This window comes from Pelodiscus sinensis, chromosome 1 (assembly GCF_049634645.1).
Source record: "Pelodiscus sinensis isolate JC-2024 chromosome 1, ASM4963464v1, whole genome shotgun sequence".
NCBI classification, from domain to species: domain Eukaryota; kingdom Metazoa; phylum Chordata; order Testudines; family Trionychidae; genus Pelodiscus; species Pelodiscus sinensis.
In genome coordinates this window covers 215,644,248-215,661,650 of record NC_134711.1, presented here as the reverse complement: position 1 = coordinate 215,661,650, position 17,403 = coordinate 215,644,248, and the positions used below count along the sequence as shown (strand labels likewise).

At 41.3% G+C, this 17,403-nt stretch overlaps 1 protein-coding gene across 6 annotated transcripts in view; it reads right to left on the bottom strand.

The window, feature by feature from the left end:
* Positions 1-17,403, bottom strand: part of MID1 (midline 1) — a 349,991-nt gene that overhangs the window by 56,384 nt on the left and 276,204 nt on the right. For all 6 annotated transcript variants that reach the window (XM_006120186.4, XM_006120183.3, XM_006120182.4 and 3 more), the window contains one exon: positions 8,690-8,785. In XM_006120186.4, coding sequence (XP_006120248.1) covers positions 8,690-8,785 — 96 coding nt within the window. The remainder of the gene's footprint in view (positions 1-8,689; positions 8,786-17,403) is intronic.

Genomic DNA, 17,403 nt, shown 5'->3' with positions numbered 1-17,403 from the left:
TGCCCATCCCTGCACTCCTTTTCTTGTTTCTGGATATGTATTTTTGTACATGGTATATCCTTAAGATATATAAAGTTTATCTTGTTTAAAATAACTGTGTTTTTAAAAACCCTAAGGCTGTGTCTACACTGGCACCCTTTTCCATAAAAGGGATGCTAATGAGACACTTCGGAATTGCAAATGCTGCGGGGGATTTAAATATCCCCCGCGGCATTTGCATGAACATGGCTGCCGCTTTTTTCCAGCTCGGGGTTTTGCCGGAGAAAAGCGCCAGTCTAGACGGGATCTTGTGGAAAATAAGCCCTTTTCCGGAAGATCCCTTATTCCTACTAGCAAGTACTTGAAACCCACATACTTTTCGTACTCTCCCATCTAGTGACATTGAGACCACTTACAGAGAGAATGAGTTTGCTCTACTGCCTTAGCTGAGAGGCAGATGGCTTTTAGCTCATGTTGTAAGAGGCTCATGCACTAAGCTCCAGAGGTTCCAGGTTCGATTGCACTCACTGATGTTACATATGAAAGCAGAAAAACTGGAATAGAAAATGCTAAGGCCCCAATCCTGTAAGCACTTTAAACATATGTGTATCAAACTGCAGGCTCAGGTCCTCCAAGCTTGGAGCAGTAAAGTCTGACAAGAAATATGGCAAAATCAATATTGTTTAATTTTTTCCTTTCCTGACTTCTTTTGTCATTCTAACTTTGTAATATCAATGTTATATTAGCAAGGGGGTTGTTACACTTGACTTTTCTATTTTATTTAAAAGAAAGAGACAAAAAGAAATGTTGCTTAAAAATAGTACTGAGGGACTCACAATAAAGTGTTTATCTTGATCCACATTTCAATTAGTCAAGGCTAGGATGTTGCGCTCTAATGGCACACCCAAGTCCCCAGTGAGTCTTCTGGCTCCCGGCCATCACCTTTTTTGGGCAGAGACATGCATTTCTCTCCCTTCTGACAAAGCATCTCTAAGCAGAACAGTTCTCTGCCTTCACTGTGTTGCTCACAGCATAGACAGGTTTCTAAAGCAGTCCTGCTCTCTCTCTCTTCAGTCAGCGCTAACAGTGTAACGACTGGAGCCTACAGTTACCATACAGCTCTCTTTTTTTTGAAAGACTGCTTGATGCTTATGGTTGAAGCAGTACAAAGAAAATATCTTAAAAAAACCTAATAACCTCCATGCATACTAATAAGGTTACCAGATCATATCCTGAGCCTAACATGGGCTCTGGCAGGACCAGTTTTTCAAAACTCCATCCAAGGGGTTTCCTCATGGTTACCAGTTCATCGCTGAGCTTCAGCTCAGATCAAGCACCTCTCTCATGCAACCTCAGTAGACCTAGACCTAACAGTAAACAGTAAACCCTATATACAACTCTATCCTTAGGCCCTTGGCCCTCCATGGACCAAGGGTCCTGTTCATTTGCTGGATCAGAAAGAAGGTTCCGAATCAGTTTACTACCTGATATTTATCCAAAAATCTTTCCTTGGCTGTTGGTTCCTGGAGAATCCAGTCTGAACAAGTATACATGAATCTCTTCAGGGGACAGCTTCAAAGAGGTTGATAACCAGAAGAATTACATTAACATCTCCCCTCCTCCAAGAGAAGTTCCATACAATTCCACAAGAACTCATATAAATTTTTTAACACCATGCCCTAAAGGTATTAAACCTCATACAGAAGGGTTTATCCTACTTCAGTAAAGTTTATTCTTATTCCATAAGGTTTGTCCCAGATGTTGCAAGTCTGTCACAGTTGGATGCTTTATGATAACCATGGACGGCTGTTAAGTTTATAGCCAGATCTGAAATTGTCCACATTTCAGTGGTGCTCAGATCCAGGATTGTGATTCAGGCATATCTCGGAATACTGAGCTAATTTATATGCTAATTAGATGAACTGGCTGGGGGAAGGAATGAGCTTTACAGCTTCTTTTTGTCTAGAGAAGATTGTTTGTAAAACTGAGATCAAGAGCACATCTGTTTGCAGTGTGGCAGCTGTATCTTTACAGTGGAATGAGTCAGTGCTTAAAAGAAACAAAAAATGAAAGATTAAAATTTGTAGCATATTGAAGTAAACAGGGAAACACGTTGCTCAGGAGTGTGAAAAATCCACAGCTCTGCATCAGGTAGTTATACTGATCTAATGTCTCTGTTAAGACAGCATTGTGTTGGTGGCAGAGCTTCTCCTGCCAACATAGTCACTGCCTTGCAGGCAGGTGGATTAACTATCCTGACAGGAGAAATATCTCCCATCAATTTAGAAGATCTTCATTAAAGTGCTACAATAGTGATGCTGCATTGATGTAGCTGCGCCGATGCATCACTTTAAGTGTCAAGTTGCCCTGAAGAGCAACCCTAAAATCTTCAGGGTCCATCCACATTTTGGGAATGTTGGTTGTAGGTCTCCTGGGCTGTGTCCAGACTCAGGGGTTTTTTCGAAAAAAGTTGCCTTTTTTCGAAAAAACTTCACCTGCGTCTAGACTGCAGCCGCATTCTTTCGAAATTAAATTGAAAGAACGCGGCTTTTCTTTCGACGGCGGTAAACCTCATTTCACGAGGAAGAACGCCTTTTTTCGAAAGTGCTCTTTCGAAAAAAGGCGTTCTTGAATGCCAACAGGGCTTTTTAGAAAGAGAGCATCCAGACTCACTCGCTGCTTTCTTTCAAAAAAGCAGCTTCCTTTTTCGAAAGTACTGCTTGCAGTCTAGACACTCTTTTTCGAAAGAGGCTTTTTCGAAAGATACTTTCAAAAAAGCCTCTTTCGAAAGAGGCTTGCAGTCTAGACACAGCCCTGCTGGAGGGGTCTTCTGTAACTATACTCCCATCCTCATTGGGAGAATGTCTACCAGAGTTAAACATGTGAACCAAGAAGCGATGTTCCTGGTCTTTGTTTCAGGGGGTATGTCTACATTACAAAGTTAATTTGAACTAACATCCGTTAGTTCGAATTAACTTTGATAGGCGCTACACTAGCGCTCCGCTAGTTCGAACTTAATTCGAACTAGCGGAGCGCTTAGTTCGAACTAGGTAAACCTCATTCTACGAGGACTAAGCCTAGTTCGAACTTACTAGTTCAAATTAAGGGGTGTGTAGCCCCTTAATTCGAACTAGTGGGAGGCTAGCCCTCCCCAGGTTTCCCTGGTGGCCACTCTGGCCAACACCAGGGAAACTCTATTGCCCCCCTCCCGGCCCCGGCCCCCTTAAAGGGGCATGGGCTGGCTACGGTACCCGTGCCAGGTGCAAGCCTGCCAGGACCCAGCTAGCAGACCCTGCACCTGGCATGGCTCGAGTCAGCCACCCGATGCCCCCCAGCCCTCCCCCTCTTCCCGGGACCAGGCTGGCGGCTCCCGGGAGCTTGCCCGGGACCGCAAGAGGCGGGCACCCGCCTGGTCTAGTGCGGAGATCGTGGACCTCGTTCACGACCTCCGCACTAGGCACAGGAAAGTGGCCGTCTAGGGCAGAAGAGCTGCCAGCCTGGCCACCCAGGAGCAGGTTTGCATGAAAATCAAGGTGGCCACTGAGACCCCCGACCCTGATCCCTGAGCTTACAATGGCCGTACTGGGTCAGACCAAAGATCCATCTACCCCAGTAGCCTGTCTGCTGACAGCGGCCAACACTAGGTACCCTGGAGGGGATGGACCAAAGACAGTGACCAAGCCATTTGTCTCGTGCCATCCCTCTCCAGCCTTCCACAAACTTTGGGCAGGGACACCACTCCTACCCCCTGGCTAATACCACTCCATGGACCCAACCTCCATGACTTGATCTCACTTCCCTTTCAACTCTGTTCTAGTTCTAGCCTTCACAGCCTCCTGCAGCAAGGAGTTCCACAGGTTGACTCTTTGCTTTGTGAAGAACAACTTTCTGTTACTAGTTTGAATCCAGCTACCCATTCATTTCATTTGGTGTCCTCTAGTCCTTCTATTATGGGAACTAATGAAGAACTTTTCTTGATGCACCCTCTCCACCCCACTCATGCTTTTATAGACCTCTATCCTATCCCCCCTCAGTTTCCTCTTTTCTAAACTGAAAAGTCCCAGTCTCTTTAGCCTCTCTTCATTTGGGACCTGTTCCAAACCTCTGATCATTTTAGTTGCCCTCCCCTCTCACACCTTCTCTTTCCTTTTCCCAGTCTCCCCGAGTTTTGTTCAATAAAGAGAGATTCTATTTTTGAACACAATTGTCCTTTATTTTGTACATCAGGAAGGGGGGCTAGGGAAGGGTAAGTGGAAGGAGGTGAGGGAGGAATGGGGTACGAGCCCCCGATGGGGAGGACTGGGCTGGCTCTGCGGGCTTCTGGGGGTGGAAGCTCTCCTGCAGCCCCCCAATTGTCCCCTCTCCCCAGATGGCAGCCTGCGGCAAGTGCAGCCGGGCTGATGGCCGAGTGCTGTGATGTGCCCAGTGTGGGTACTCTGGGCAATCCAAGCCAGCACTGCTTTGCAAGCGGGGCACCCCTGAGAACTGTCTGTCCGGGGTGGGGGTCGGATCCCTTTAAGCACAGCCCTCGGCTAGCCTGAGGCAGCAGCTCCACACTCTAAGTCCTCCTCTGATGCCCTGCCGGCACTGCTTCCGGCCATCCTTAAGCCCGGTTCAGGGTCCACTTAATGTGGACATGCTAGTTCGAATTAGCAAAACGCTAATTCAAACTAGTTTTTTAGTCTGTATCCGTTAGTTCAAATTAGCTTAGTTCGAATTAACTAATTCGAACTAAGTTAGCTCGAATTAGCGATATAGTGTAGACATACCCTGAGATAGAACCAAATACTGCAGTAAATACCCAACTCAACAAGATATTAGCACATACATATAGTCCTACTCAAGAGTAATATTCAATTGCTCACAGTTAGGTGTCAGCTTGAGAACCTTGCTGAACTGAATCATGAAGAAAAGACATCTTTATACCAGAAAGATCAAAATCATACCAAGAATAAAACATCTGTGAGAAACTCCTACAGAATTATCTAGGGATGAAACCAACATATGTGTCTCTAAAAAAAACCCCTATATTTAATAATAATACTTTCTTTCCATAGACTTTGGTGACTATCTCACAGAATTCTTCAGAGGTATTTTTCTATGTAATTGTAAAAGTTATTTTAAAACTTCTACTTCAGTGATTCTAGATATCTACACCTCCACGTAATACAGAACGATACCAAAAATGCCAAATCCCCCCTCTCTCTACTCTTCTGCAGAATATATTTTAAATTAAAGCTTGTCAGAAAATAGGAAGTTTTGCCAAAATGTTTTCTTTTTTGTTAATTTCATTTTTGCTGAAAACTTCCAACTGGCTACTGTACTGATAGGAAAACATAAATACAACATTTTTGCAAATTTTCTTTGCCTGACAGAAGTTCTCTCACCAGCTATATTTTAAATAAGGGAGTGTTTTATTTGGAATATAACCTAAAAGTGGATAATTAATGTACAGCAAGTGTGCACTTCTGAAACTACTTTAGAAATAATTTGAGAAGAGGAGACAAAAATAAATCTTGCAACTGTTTGAGCTTTGGGTGTGTGAGAATGGTGGGGGGAGGGGAAGTTTGGAGGGGGAAACTTTCCTTCCACAAGACTGTGCACTTCATAGAATCATAGAGCTGGAAGAGATCTCAGGAGGTCATCAAGTCCAGCCCCCTGCCCAAAGCAGGACCAATCCTAACTAAATCAACCCAACCAGGGCTTTGTCAAGCCAAGACTTAAACACCTCTAGGGATAGAGATTCCACCATCTCCCTAGATAACCTATTCCAGTACTTCACCACCTTCCTGGTGAAATAGTTTTTACTAATATCCAACCTAGAGCTCTCACACTTGTAACTTGAGACCATTGCTCCTTGTTCTGCCACTTGTCACTACTGTGAACAGCCTTTCTCCAGCCTCTTTGGAACCTCCCTTGAGGAAGTTGAAGGCTGATATCAAATCCCCTCCTCACTCTTCTCTCCTGCAGACTAAACAAACCCAAATCCCTCAGTGTCTCCTTATAGGTCATGTGCTCCAACCTCCTAATAATTTTGGTTGCTCTCCGCTGGACCCTCTCCAATGCGTCCACATCCTTTCTATAGTGGGGGACCCAGAACTGGACACAATACTCCAGATGTGGCCTCACCAGAGCTGAATAAAGAGGAATAATCACTTCTCTAGAGCTGCTGGCAATGTTTCTCCTAATGCAACCTAATATGCCATTAGCCTTCTTGGCTACAAGGACACACTGTTGACTCATATCCAGCTTCTCATCCACTGTAATCCCCAGGTCCTTTTCTGCAGAACTGCTACTTAGCCAGTAGGTCCCCAGCCTGTAACAATGCTTGGGATTCTTCCGTCCCGTGTGCAGGACTCTACACTTGTCCTTGTTGAACCTCATCAGATTTCTTTTGGCCCAATCCTCTAATCTGTCTAGGTCACTCTAAACCCTATCCCTGCCCTCCAGCGTATCTACCTCGCCCCTGGCTTAGTGTCATCTGCAAATTTGCTGAGGATGCAATCCATCCTCTCATCCAGGACATTAATAAAGATATTGAACAAAACTGGTTCTAGAACTGATTCTTGGGGAACTCCACTAGAAACCGACCGCCAACCTGACATTGAGCTGTTGATCACTACCTGTTGGGCCCGACGGTCCAGCCAGCTTTCTATCCATCTTACAGTCCATTTATCCAATCCATACTCCGTTAACTTGCTGGCAAATATATTGTGGGAAACCATATCAAAAGTTTTGCTAAAGTCAAGGTATATCACATCCACTGACTTTCCCATATCCACAGAGCCAGTTACCTCATCATAGAAGCTAATCAGATTGGTCAGGCACAACTTGCCCTTCGTGAATCCATGTTGACTATTCCTGATCACTTTCCCCTTTTCCAAGTGCATCAAAATGGATTCCTTGAGGATCCTCTCCCTGATTTTTCTGGGGACTAAGGTAAGAATGACTGGTCTGTAGTTCCCTGGATTGCCCTTTTTCCCTTTTTTAAAGATGGGCACTACATTTGCCTTTTTCCAGTCATCCGGGATCTCTCCCAAACAGGGGTGGGCTGAGGTGAGCTGCGGCAGCTGGCGCCCCAGGCAGAACACACGATTGGTGCCCCTGCCTGCCCAGCCGTCAATGGCGTGACATCATCATTGGGCACCCCAGGCGCCCCATTTAAGGCAGCGCCCTAGGCGACGGCCGAGTCAGTCTATACTCACAGGCCGCCCCTGATCCCGATCTCCACAAGTTTTCAAAGATAATGGCCAAAGGCTCTGCAATGACATTTGCCAACTCCCTACGTACCCTCAATGCATTAAATCCAGGCCCATGGATTTGTGTATGTTTAGCTTTTCTAAATAGGTCCTAACCAGCTACAGTAGACTTCTGATAATCTGGAACCTTTGGGACCTCAGTGGTGCTGGAGTATTGGATATACCAACTCTTTTCGCTCGGTTCAGCTGCTGCCGCTGTTGCTTTGTGACTAGTTTTTTGCCAAAGCTCACTCACTAGGCTCTTGCCATTTTGATGCTGGACTATCAGGAGTGCCGTAGAATTGGATGCCGGACTATTGGAGTTTTACTGTATTTCCCCACCAAGGGCTGTCCACCTCCTTCCATACTGCGTTGCCTAGTGCATTAGTCTGGGAGGCAAAGAAAGCATTGAGTACTTCAGCTTTTCCCACATCATCTATCACTAGGTTACCTCCCTCATCCAGTAAGGGCCCCACACCTTCTCTGATCACCCTCTTATTGCTAACATGCCTGTAGAAACCTCTCTCATTACCCTTCACATCCCTTGCTAGCTGCAATTCCAATTGCACTTTCACCTTCCTGATAACTCCCCTGAATTCTCGAGCAATATATTTATAGTCCTCCCTAGTTTCCACTTCTTGTAAGTTTCGTTTTTGTGTTTAAGCTCACCGGGGATTTCCCTGGTAAGGCAACCTGATCGCCTACTATATTTACTTTTCTCACTGCGCGTCAGGATGGTTTCTTCCTGTGCCTTTAATAAGGTTTCTTTACAGTGATATAGCCTTCTCTGGCACATACCCATAATTCTGTTAACGTATGATATGTAACTCATAACTTCTTGCATTTGTTGAAGTACACATTTGTCATAAGGAGACTGTAAACTTGTCAAAATCAAGATAGATTTGTTCTATGTCTTAATACAAGCTGGGAAAGTACCAGTACCCCGAATGCTCCAGTCCAAAACAAAGCATGAGGAAGGAACAAAACAACAAATTAGGGAACTAGGACAAACTGGACTCCAGTGATGTAGAAAGATGTGCAACTTGTAAAATCATTGCATAACATTTGCTGAAATGTGTAATTTTGAGTACAGACCTTCTGAAGAAATTGAATTCAACACTAGTGCATGAGACATCTTCCTGGGGACCAGAATCACATATAACCTTATCCTTATCCTGCATTATTATTGCTTTAGAGCAATCAACCTGACTGTTTAAAATAAACATCAGTTATTTGGCCTCTTGAATATAAATTATAATAAACCAAAATGTGGTCAAGCAATTGACTATACAATTTACCAGCAGTCAGTGGTTTTGGTTCAGCTTTTGTATTCATTCTCATTTGATTCTGACTGATCTTCTTGGAAGTTCCTCCAGAATTGCTAAAAACTAAAGGATTTCTGAACTGCATAAGTACTGGCTATAAATAAATGTTTTCGGTATCATGTATTTCAAGCATTGTTCAATACTCACTTCCACATGTTGGCAGGTTTGAATGAGTTTAGCCAACAGAGTTTCCAGTTCAGTGTTCCTCTTAATAAGGTTTGTGAGATTATTCTCCAAATTTTGCTGTTTAAAAGAAAGAAAAGAACATTTTAGTATTCTGCAGAATTTAGGATTTCTGGCAAATATATGAAAAATGGTTATACTTTCAGGACTATGGTATGCACATATGGCTCTCTCATTTATCTCTATTACCAAATATTCTGAGCATACACATGGTAACATAAGTACCTATTTAGCCAGGTGTTTGCATGTACAAAATGCACACACCCTTCTTATAAACTTATTGGAATTTGCAATTTTTAAACAAATCTGTAACTGATTTAATAACTGCTAAATATAGTGGTCAAGATGGCCAATATATCTATATTTTTTCATCATTTGAAATAAAACTCTTATAACCATGAAAATAAATATCATCCCTTACCAGTTTTGTTTTCCCAGTTATTTTTGAGAAAGACAATATCAGACAGTTTATTAAAAACCAAATATTATATATACTTTTTGTTTCCTTCATCTGCTAACTTTCTAATACCATCAGGGTCAACAATCAAGTATCTCTAAGAGGATTTCTTCTCTATAATCCTACGAGGCTTATTGCTTATGGATGTTTATCCTCATGTGAAATAAATAAATAGTACTCAGTATTACCAACTCTTTGGCTTTTACTGTGGTTCTCATAATAAGAGAAATTTTATTTCTTCCAAAAACAAATTAATATGAGAGAGTGTGAGCTTTAATTTAAACAAAACAAAACAATATTTTTATTTTTGTTGGTTGTGAAGAACTGCTTAAAAAAATATGACCTTAATGTACTGTAAAAGTTCAAAAGCCAGAAAACAAATACAAATAACTCAAATTATTATTTTTTTAAATCTCATGACTTTTATAAGCCTGACTTATAATGTTTGATCATTCAGGGCTACGATTACTAAGGCTGTGTGCATGAGTATAAGGCTGATCTATCCACAAATGTATAGGCATTCCCCGGGATACATACAAGATAGAGACTGTAGGTTTGTTCTTAAGTTGATGGAACTGGCGTCCAGATTCAGCCGCTGCTGAAACTGACCAGCGGCTGACTACAGGAAGCCCGAGGCAGAGTTTCTCTGCCCCGGGCTTCCTGGAATCAGCCACTGATCAGTTTCAACCGCAGCTGAATATGGACGCCTGGGACAGAGCAGCTGGGGCGCTGCCGGGTAGGTCCCCGCAGCGCCGCACCTCGGCTGCCTCGGTCTTCCTGTAGGCAGCTGCTGGTCAGTTTCAGCAGCGGCTGACTTGGGGACGCCTGGGGAAGAGCAGCTGGGGTGCTGCCGGGTTGGTCCAGTAGTGCCGAGGAGCAGCGCTGTGGGACCAACTGGCAGCGCCCCAGCTGCTCTACCACAGGCGTCTGCGAGAAAGGCCTGGTCTGCCCGCGTCCTCCGCGGCTTTGCTCCGCGTCTCCCTGGTCTTCTGGGGGCGCGTCGCGTCTGGGCGGTCCCGCCGCCCGAGTCCTCCGGGGCGAGAAAAGCCCCGTTCGTAAGTACGGATCCGACATAAGTCGGATCCGCGTAACCCGGGGACTGCCTGTATATCAAATGAACTAAAATTCATTTTAATTTATACCTTTTGTTATTTCGGTGCAAATTGTGTAGTTTACATTACACAGTCTTTGCTTTTCCAACATACCTCCTAGCATAAACACAGTCACAGGTTATGTTTTTCTGTCTCTATAGTAACATCACAGCTCTGGGCTATATTGGCTAAGACAACTGAAGCAGTTTAGAAGTCAGAAGGCAGTAGCTGCATCTACAACGGGGATTTTAGCAGCATAGTTATGATAGTTAGGAGACATGTTTTTCCACACCTGTGACTGACAGTTATGGCAACAAATTTTATAAGGTAGACCTGACTGTGTGTGGGTACTTTATTTCAGAATGCAAATATCCTATTTTGATATTGCTCAAGACCCTTCTTAAATATCCATAGAACATTTTTTCCTCCAGTCAATAACTGGAGGAAAACTTATTCAAAAAAATAACGTATTCAAGATTTTTCATTCAGAATGGTGACTTTTGATTATTTCCATTAGTTAATTTCATTTATAGCATGTGTACATTAACTGATTTTATGTTGAAATTCTCCAGGTGTTAACAAGATACCAGTGAAAATAAGGTATATGAAAAGCATGGGAGTAAGATACATATATACATACATTTATTAAATGCCTCATCCAACCTCCAGACTTCAATGAGAGTTAGATTAAGCCTTACAAGTACATCTGCAAATACTCATACATGTGAGCAATTTTATACACAAAGGTCCCATTTGAAAGCAACGTGGACTATTTGTGTGATAAAATTACTTGCCTGTGTAAATGTTTTCAGGATTTACCATCGACAAGCGATGCTCCTCCCCTACCATTTGCACTTTACTTTGCAAATTAATGAAATAAATAAAAAGATGCTGAGTAAAGATGCTGTGTAGAGTCATCATTAATTTAATCTCTGCTCCTCTTTTAGGAATGGACTTTATTTTCTATTGTGCAGTTCAGCATAGTACAAGATTGCTAGCCCAACATAAACATGGCACTTGAGGCTGATTATTTTGGTCTTTTGTTTTCACCCTGTGGAAATTACAGACGTTCCCCACATAATTTTGCTGTAGGGACATCTTCTACAGATATTTCATCAAATTAAAAAAAAAAGTGTCCCATTAAAAAGTATATTTATTATGCTAAAATGAGTATATCTGACGAACTGAAAATAAGAGTATAGTCTAGAGAGGTGTATGGAATTAGAATGACAAATGCCTACCGTATTTTCCGGCGTATAAGGTGACTGGGCGTATAAGACGACCCCCTAATTTTTTAGTTAAAAGATAGGGTTTCATCTTATACCCCAGCGCCCCTCCGCCTCCTTTGCTCCCGGTGTCCCTGGTCTGCTGGGGACCATCTCCAGAAGACCAGGGACACCGGGAGCAAAGCCTCTGAGGAAGCCCCGGCAGTGGGACAGCCGCGGCTTTGCATAACCGGCGTATAAGACGACCCCCGATTTTTGGGGGATGTTTTTTAACATCAAAAGTCGTCTTGTACGCCGGTATATACGGTACATTTCTGCACCAACACTAATATTTAAAAGGGCATGAATATTTTCTAACAGACTCTCTCTAACTCTTTATTGAACGTGCCTACAATTTATAACAGATAACATTTGTACACTGCACATTTTTGACTGAAATAAAATTCCTAATTTTGATTTACACCATCCAATTTAAAATTTGTTATATGACATTTATGATACTAACAGATTGGGCATAAGTACATACCACTAAGACAAATGTTCCCTGTAATACAAGGGCATAATGTAAAAACTCTGATTTTTGTCTGATTTAAACAGAAATTTATCTTAGATTGTATTACAAGCCCTGAATAAAAATACAATATAATATATTACAGGGAGATTTCTATATAATATAAACATCGGGACACACAGACATGCAACAGTGGATGCATGGATCCTCAATGATGTATTAATGATACGTTTCGGTATCTGTTCTGCCCCAAATTCTTATATACAAAGACTGAAAAGTGCAGAGCTTAGGGCTAAACAGCAAAATATTTGTACTTAGGCAGTGGCTCTTGATTTATACTCCCATGCTTCCTCCTATTATATCTCATGATATTACAGGTATATTACCAAGATCCTCCACATTGCTTAAACGTGTGTGTGTGTGTGTGTGTGTGTGTGTGTATGTGTGTGAGAGAGAGAGAGAGTGAGAGAGTGGAGGGGGGAAGGCAGCTGAGCAGCCATGATGGGACCGCTTATGAGCTATGGAACTCCGCTAGCATATGCACGGCTGACACACTGATGACAGTGATGATAGGATAGGCGTGTGCTAACGTGATAGCCATGTCTCAGGCTGGGCTGTCTCTTGTGGTGAAATTGGATAAAGGAGAGAAGTGAAATTTACACCCTCCCCACTTTGAGGGTGTGCTGAGGCAGGCTGAGAGCAGTGCAAACTTCAGCCTGAATGTGGATCCAATGGCACTCGAACCCTGTGTAAGCGGCACAGAGTGGCAATTCTAACCTGGAGGTTAGCTCACTGGTCACTTGAGGAGGGTAGGATTTCACCTTCCTACCTTCCCTGCACCCCATCCAAATATTCAGGCATTATGCAGATGTAGTGTATTTCCCCAGATGGGACAGCCCAATTCACAAAGCCATGAATTTAGCACATACCTACCTTCTGCACTGACCTGCCTTTCTGGAGTGGTCTTACTTCTGTACAACCTGAACTCCTCTGCCCTCTGTGAATGTGAATGTTGCTACTCTAATACAATTAGAACTAATAATAGCCAGCCACTCTTCACTTCGGTTCTAGTTATATCTTATGTTCTGTTTCTTTCTGGCCCTCTTTACGCATAGTTTCTCAACTTAGCTAGTCAGATGTTTCTTGTGATAATTAATATATTACTTGTATAAATAGTACAACATTGTAAACAACAATGTAACACTTATCTATATTTAAAACATAAAATTCAAACAGATTAAAGTGCTTCAGTATACCCTCAGTACAGAGCTACTGATTTAACACTCATATTTTCTGAATTAGTCTTGTCAATTATATCCTATCATTAACCAACTGTGTGAACACAAATAAATACCCATTAAAAGGCATAAAGTGCTAGACATCTGGATGTTCTTATAAATAGGCCTGAATGCTCTGCTTAAGCTTCATTTTAGTTCTACAGTGGCATTCTGTTTTCCATAGAGAATTGATAAAAGAGAAGGTTGATATTGTGTAACATTCTGTCCAAAGTGGACTTCCATGGTTAAATTAGAAAACACACATTTCTAATGGTAACACTGAGAAACACAAATATGATGTTGAGTTGCATGACTAAGCAGGTCAAACAACAAAAAAATGCTTCATGGTGGGCCTCGACAGAGTATCTGTAAATACAAGAGAATGGCGGGGGGGGGGGGGGGGGGGGAAGGGGGAGAAGAAGAGAGTCACATATCTAATATCATGTATCTACTAATTATGAAAAATAGTTAGGTTTCTGGCCCTTCTGCCAATACGTTGCTGCTTTGTAAAATTTGCACTCAGCCCAACTAAGCGATCAAACCCAGAGTGGTGGGAATGTTCCTATTTATCTAAATGAAGTTCTGACTTCAAAGTCTGCTTGTGATAACTTAAACAGTAATACTGACAAACAACTAGCCAAACCCACATGATTCTTTTAACCAGGTTGCTTGAACACAGCAGTTTTAATCAGCACAATTTTTAACTATTGTGTAAACAGGTCAATTGACTAAGTTAAAACTGTCAGGGGAATGAAGCTTTATACAATTATTTTAAAACATGATTATTTATGGAGTGTGTCTGGGCCAAGTCCAGTGAGAATGAATCACTAAAATGTAATTATAAGGGACAGTTGAATGGGTGGTGTTCCATTTTGTTCCAAAAGTCTATAGAATGGTTTGAGCCAATGTTTGGAAATTGAAGCAAGAAAAATCCACCCTAAAATAAGATTGACTTTAACAGTAAGGCAAATTATCCATTTAGAACAACTTAGTGAGAGATGTGGTGTTACTTGCAGTCTTTAAATCAACACAGGCTGGCTTTCTAAAAGAAATGCTCTACCTCAAACAGAAGTTATGGGCTGGATGCAGAAATTATTGGGTGAGGCTTGTTGGCCTGTCTTAAGCAGGCATTTAGACAAGATCATCTCAGTCTCGTCTAGCCTTAAAACAGATGAAAACCAAATGTGAACCCATGTCTTCTGCCAAATTAATGGTTTCATGCAAAGAACCAGCATGTTCAGAAAGGAAAGATAGCATTTTTCTTCCTTTGGATTTATCAGTGGCTTCCCTCCTTCCTCTACAGATTTGGATAGGCCTAAAGTATTACAAGGGTCAGTACTGTCAAAATGAAAGAATGAGACTCTGTACACATTAAACAGAAAACAAAGCTGACTGGTGCTGACACAGACTGAAACAGCTACGCCTCTGAGACTTTTAAACACAGCCTTAATTAGTATGATGAGGGTTTCTAAAACCAATCACAGTGAAGGACATAGCAACATTCCTAAGAATCTCTTTTACTCCCAAAGATATTTTCCTGCACTGTAGAACCTTCCTATTCAAAAGGCTACAAAGAGAAACATACAAAAATCAGTTACAACAGGAACTGCACAGGCCAAAGTAACATTTTTCTTCTTGTCTGTTCCCAAATGCACACATAAAATTAACAGAGGCACTCCCTTCTCTTTAGGTTTTATATAAGGCTTTTATTTACTCCTTGGCATATTCCAAGAACATTTCTTCTGTGGTTGCAGACCCTGATATGGCCAAACATTCCAGGAGCATACTTTTCAGTAATAACGTTACTTAGCATTTAGCTACAAGTTGAACCTCTCTAGTCTGGCTAGATGGTTTCAACAAAAATTCTGTATTTTGTAAAAATGCAGACAATTTTCTGTTTAATTCTTACATAAAGTGGGGCATCATGAGGAGGATCGAACTTACACACAAAACACATATAATAAAACAGATCTTAGCCTTCTTGAGTAACTCTATAGCTTCTCCCTTACTGGCCTACAAAAGTCATGCCTCTGTGGTAGACAGTTTCCTCTTACTGGATACTTCTGAATTGTGGCTACATTTTTGTTGTTTGACTAGAATAGCTATCACTACTAAACTAAAAGCTCCTCTGAGTTGTTGTCCTGTCTTTGTCTTTATTTCCTTAACTATTTCAACTCTTCTCCTCTCACAGGATAAAGAGGAATTTCATGGGGACAGATACTGGGGGAATATTGGGATAAACGTCACATAAAATACAGTTGCTGGAGAAAAACAAATGCAATGATTATGTATGTCTTATTCCAAAATAAATTAGTAACAAAGTTTAAGTAATTTAAAAAAAATCCTCTGCTTAGTTTTCTACCTATATGATCTAGCATAGTGTTTCTCAATCAGTGAATTTTTAAGTTTTACAGCACTTTGTTATTTTTGTTCTTTTTACACCCAAAATTTTAATCGCTGGCCCAATTACGATTAAGTTGCTGAAACAAATGTGTTGCAATCATAGAAAAAAATGTCATGTGTCTGAAAACTGTAGGTACTGGGGGGTACTTATAAAATTTTTTTTTGAAAAAGGGGTATTTTATAAAAAAAAAAAGGTTGAGAAACACTTATCTAGCAGGATTGAGAAGAATATTAAATTATATTATTGGAAATTATTCCCTTTAACACCAGACATGACTATAATGACTGTCAGGACCGTGATATGCATACTAGTTATTTACTTTTAATTTGATAATTTATTTAAAATAGATGTAATGAAAGAATAAAATAAGATATCTAGCTACAGTATTTGTCATGAAGTGCACTTACATCTTGCAAGCACCCCCTGGCCAAGTGCTCATGCCTGCACTCTGTGGTGACTCTGATGATTAAGCCCTCTGATTGAGTCATGCACAATCTATATTTGAAATAAGTCCAATGGGGCCTCTGTCAGTGCCCTCGGTAATGTCTCTCTCTCTGTTTTGTCTCTGCTCTGGACTAGAGCAGTGCCCCACAGTTCCCTCCATGGAGGCAATGTCTTCACCCTCTCAGGGCCTTTCTGAACCCAACACTTCAGCTGGGTCACTATAGTTCAGTTCCATGCTCTAGGCTGCCTCACCCTCCAGGCTACTTCTCTAATTTAGTAATTAAGAAGAGCAGGGTGAAGTACAGATACATCACAATTTTTGTTGTCTGAAACTTGAATTTTTAGAGGTTTGAAAAGGTGTGGACATCTTTTGACTGCTTTTACTTTTGTCCATCTCTGAACATTTTTGTAGCATTGAAAGTAGGGAATGGAATCGTTCAAGTATCATAAGTGGAAATGATCAATCAAATTGTATTTCTAGCCTGCCAAGAAGTGGGAAGTACTGAAAATCAGGAAATCTTCCAAGAGCCTATGCACAAAAAGTGTCCAGCCCAGTCGTGCACACCAAGATGTTAGCAGAAGCATGCATTCCCAAGCTGAGGTTCTGAGCTTTACACATTTCTAATTGTAAAAAAGCTTTGGCTGGCATGAACAGGTAAAAACTCCTCTAAAAATCATACTTTATGTAGTGGCTTCTACAAACATTTGCCTCTCCACTTTTAAAAATTTTTGTTTCATGGGATACATCATGGGGACAATCTGTTTTTAATCAGCTAGTATATATTACTAAATTCTGTGGCCGAAACATAACCTATCTTGATTTTATGGGATTATATAAAAATCAAACATATTATACATTATGGTGAGTTAAGAAACTTGTCTAGATTAAAATTTTAAAGAGAAATGAGGCTGGTACCGCAACTGTTTCTTCCAGATATCTGGACCAATGAGGCTGGCAACACTTGAAGTTGAAGCCACAGTAATGAAAGGCCCAGTCAGTTTACTGCTGATATAGGACAAGCCATAATATGAGTATTTGAACAAGGAAAGGAAGTGGCAAGTTTTATTTTCAGCATCATTAAAGCATGCTAAGCAAGTGTACAATAAGCATAATAATTGCTGAATTTTAGTAGGTGACAGCAAATATTTTGGTCATGTATTGAATCAGCCAAGGTTCATAAAGCGAAATACTGTTTATACAGTTTTTAAAAAGTGAATTAAATAACTTCCCTTAATACCCAAATTTATTCTTTGCACTTTTATTTTCA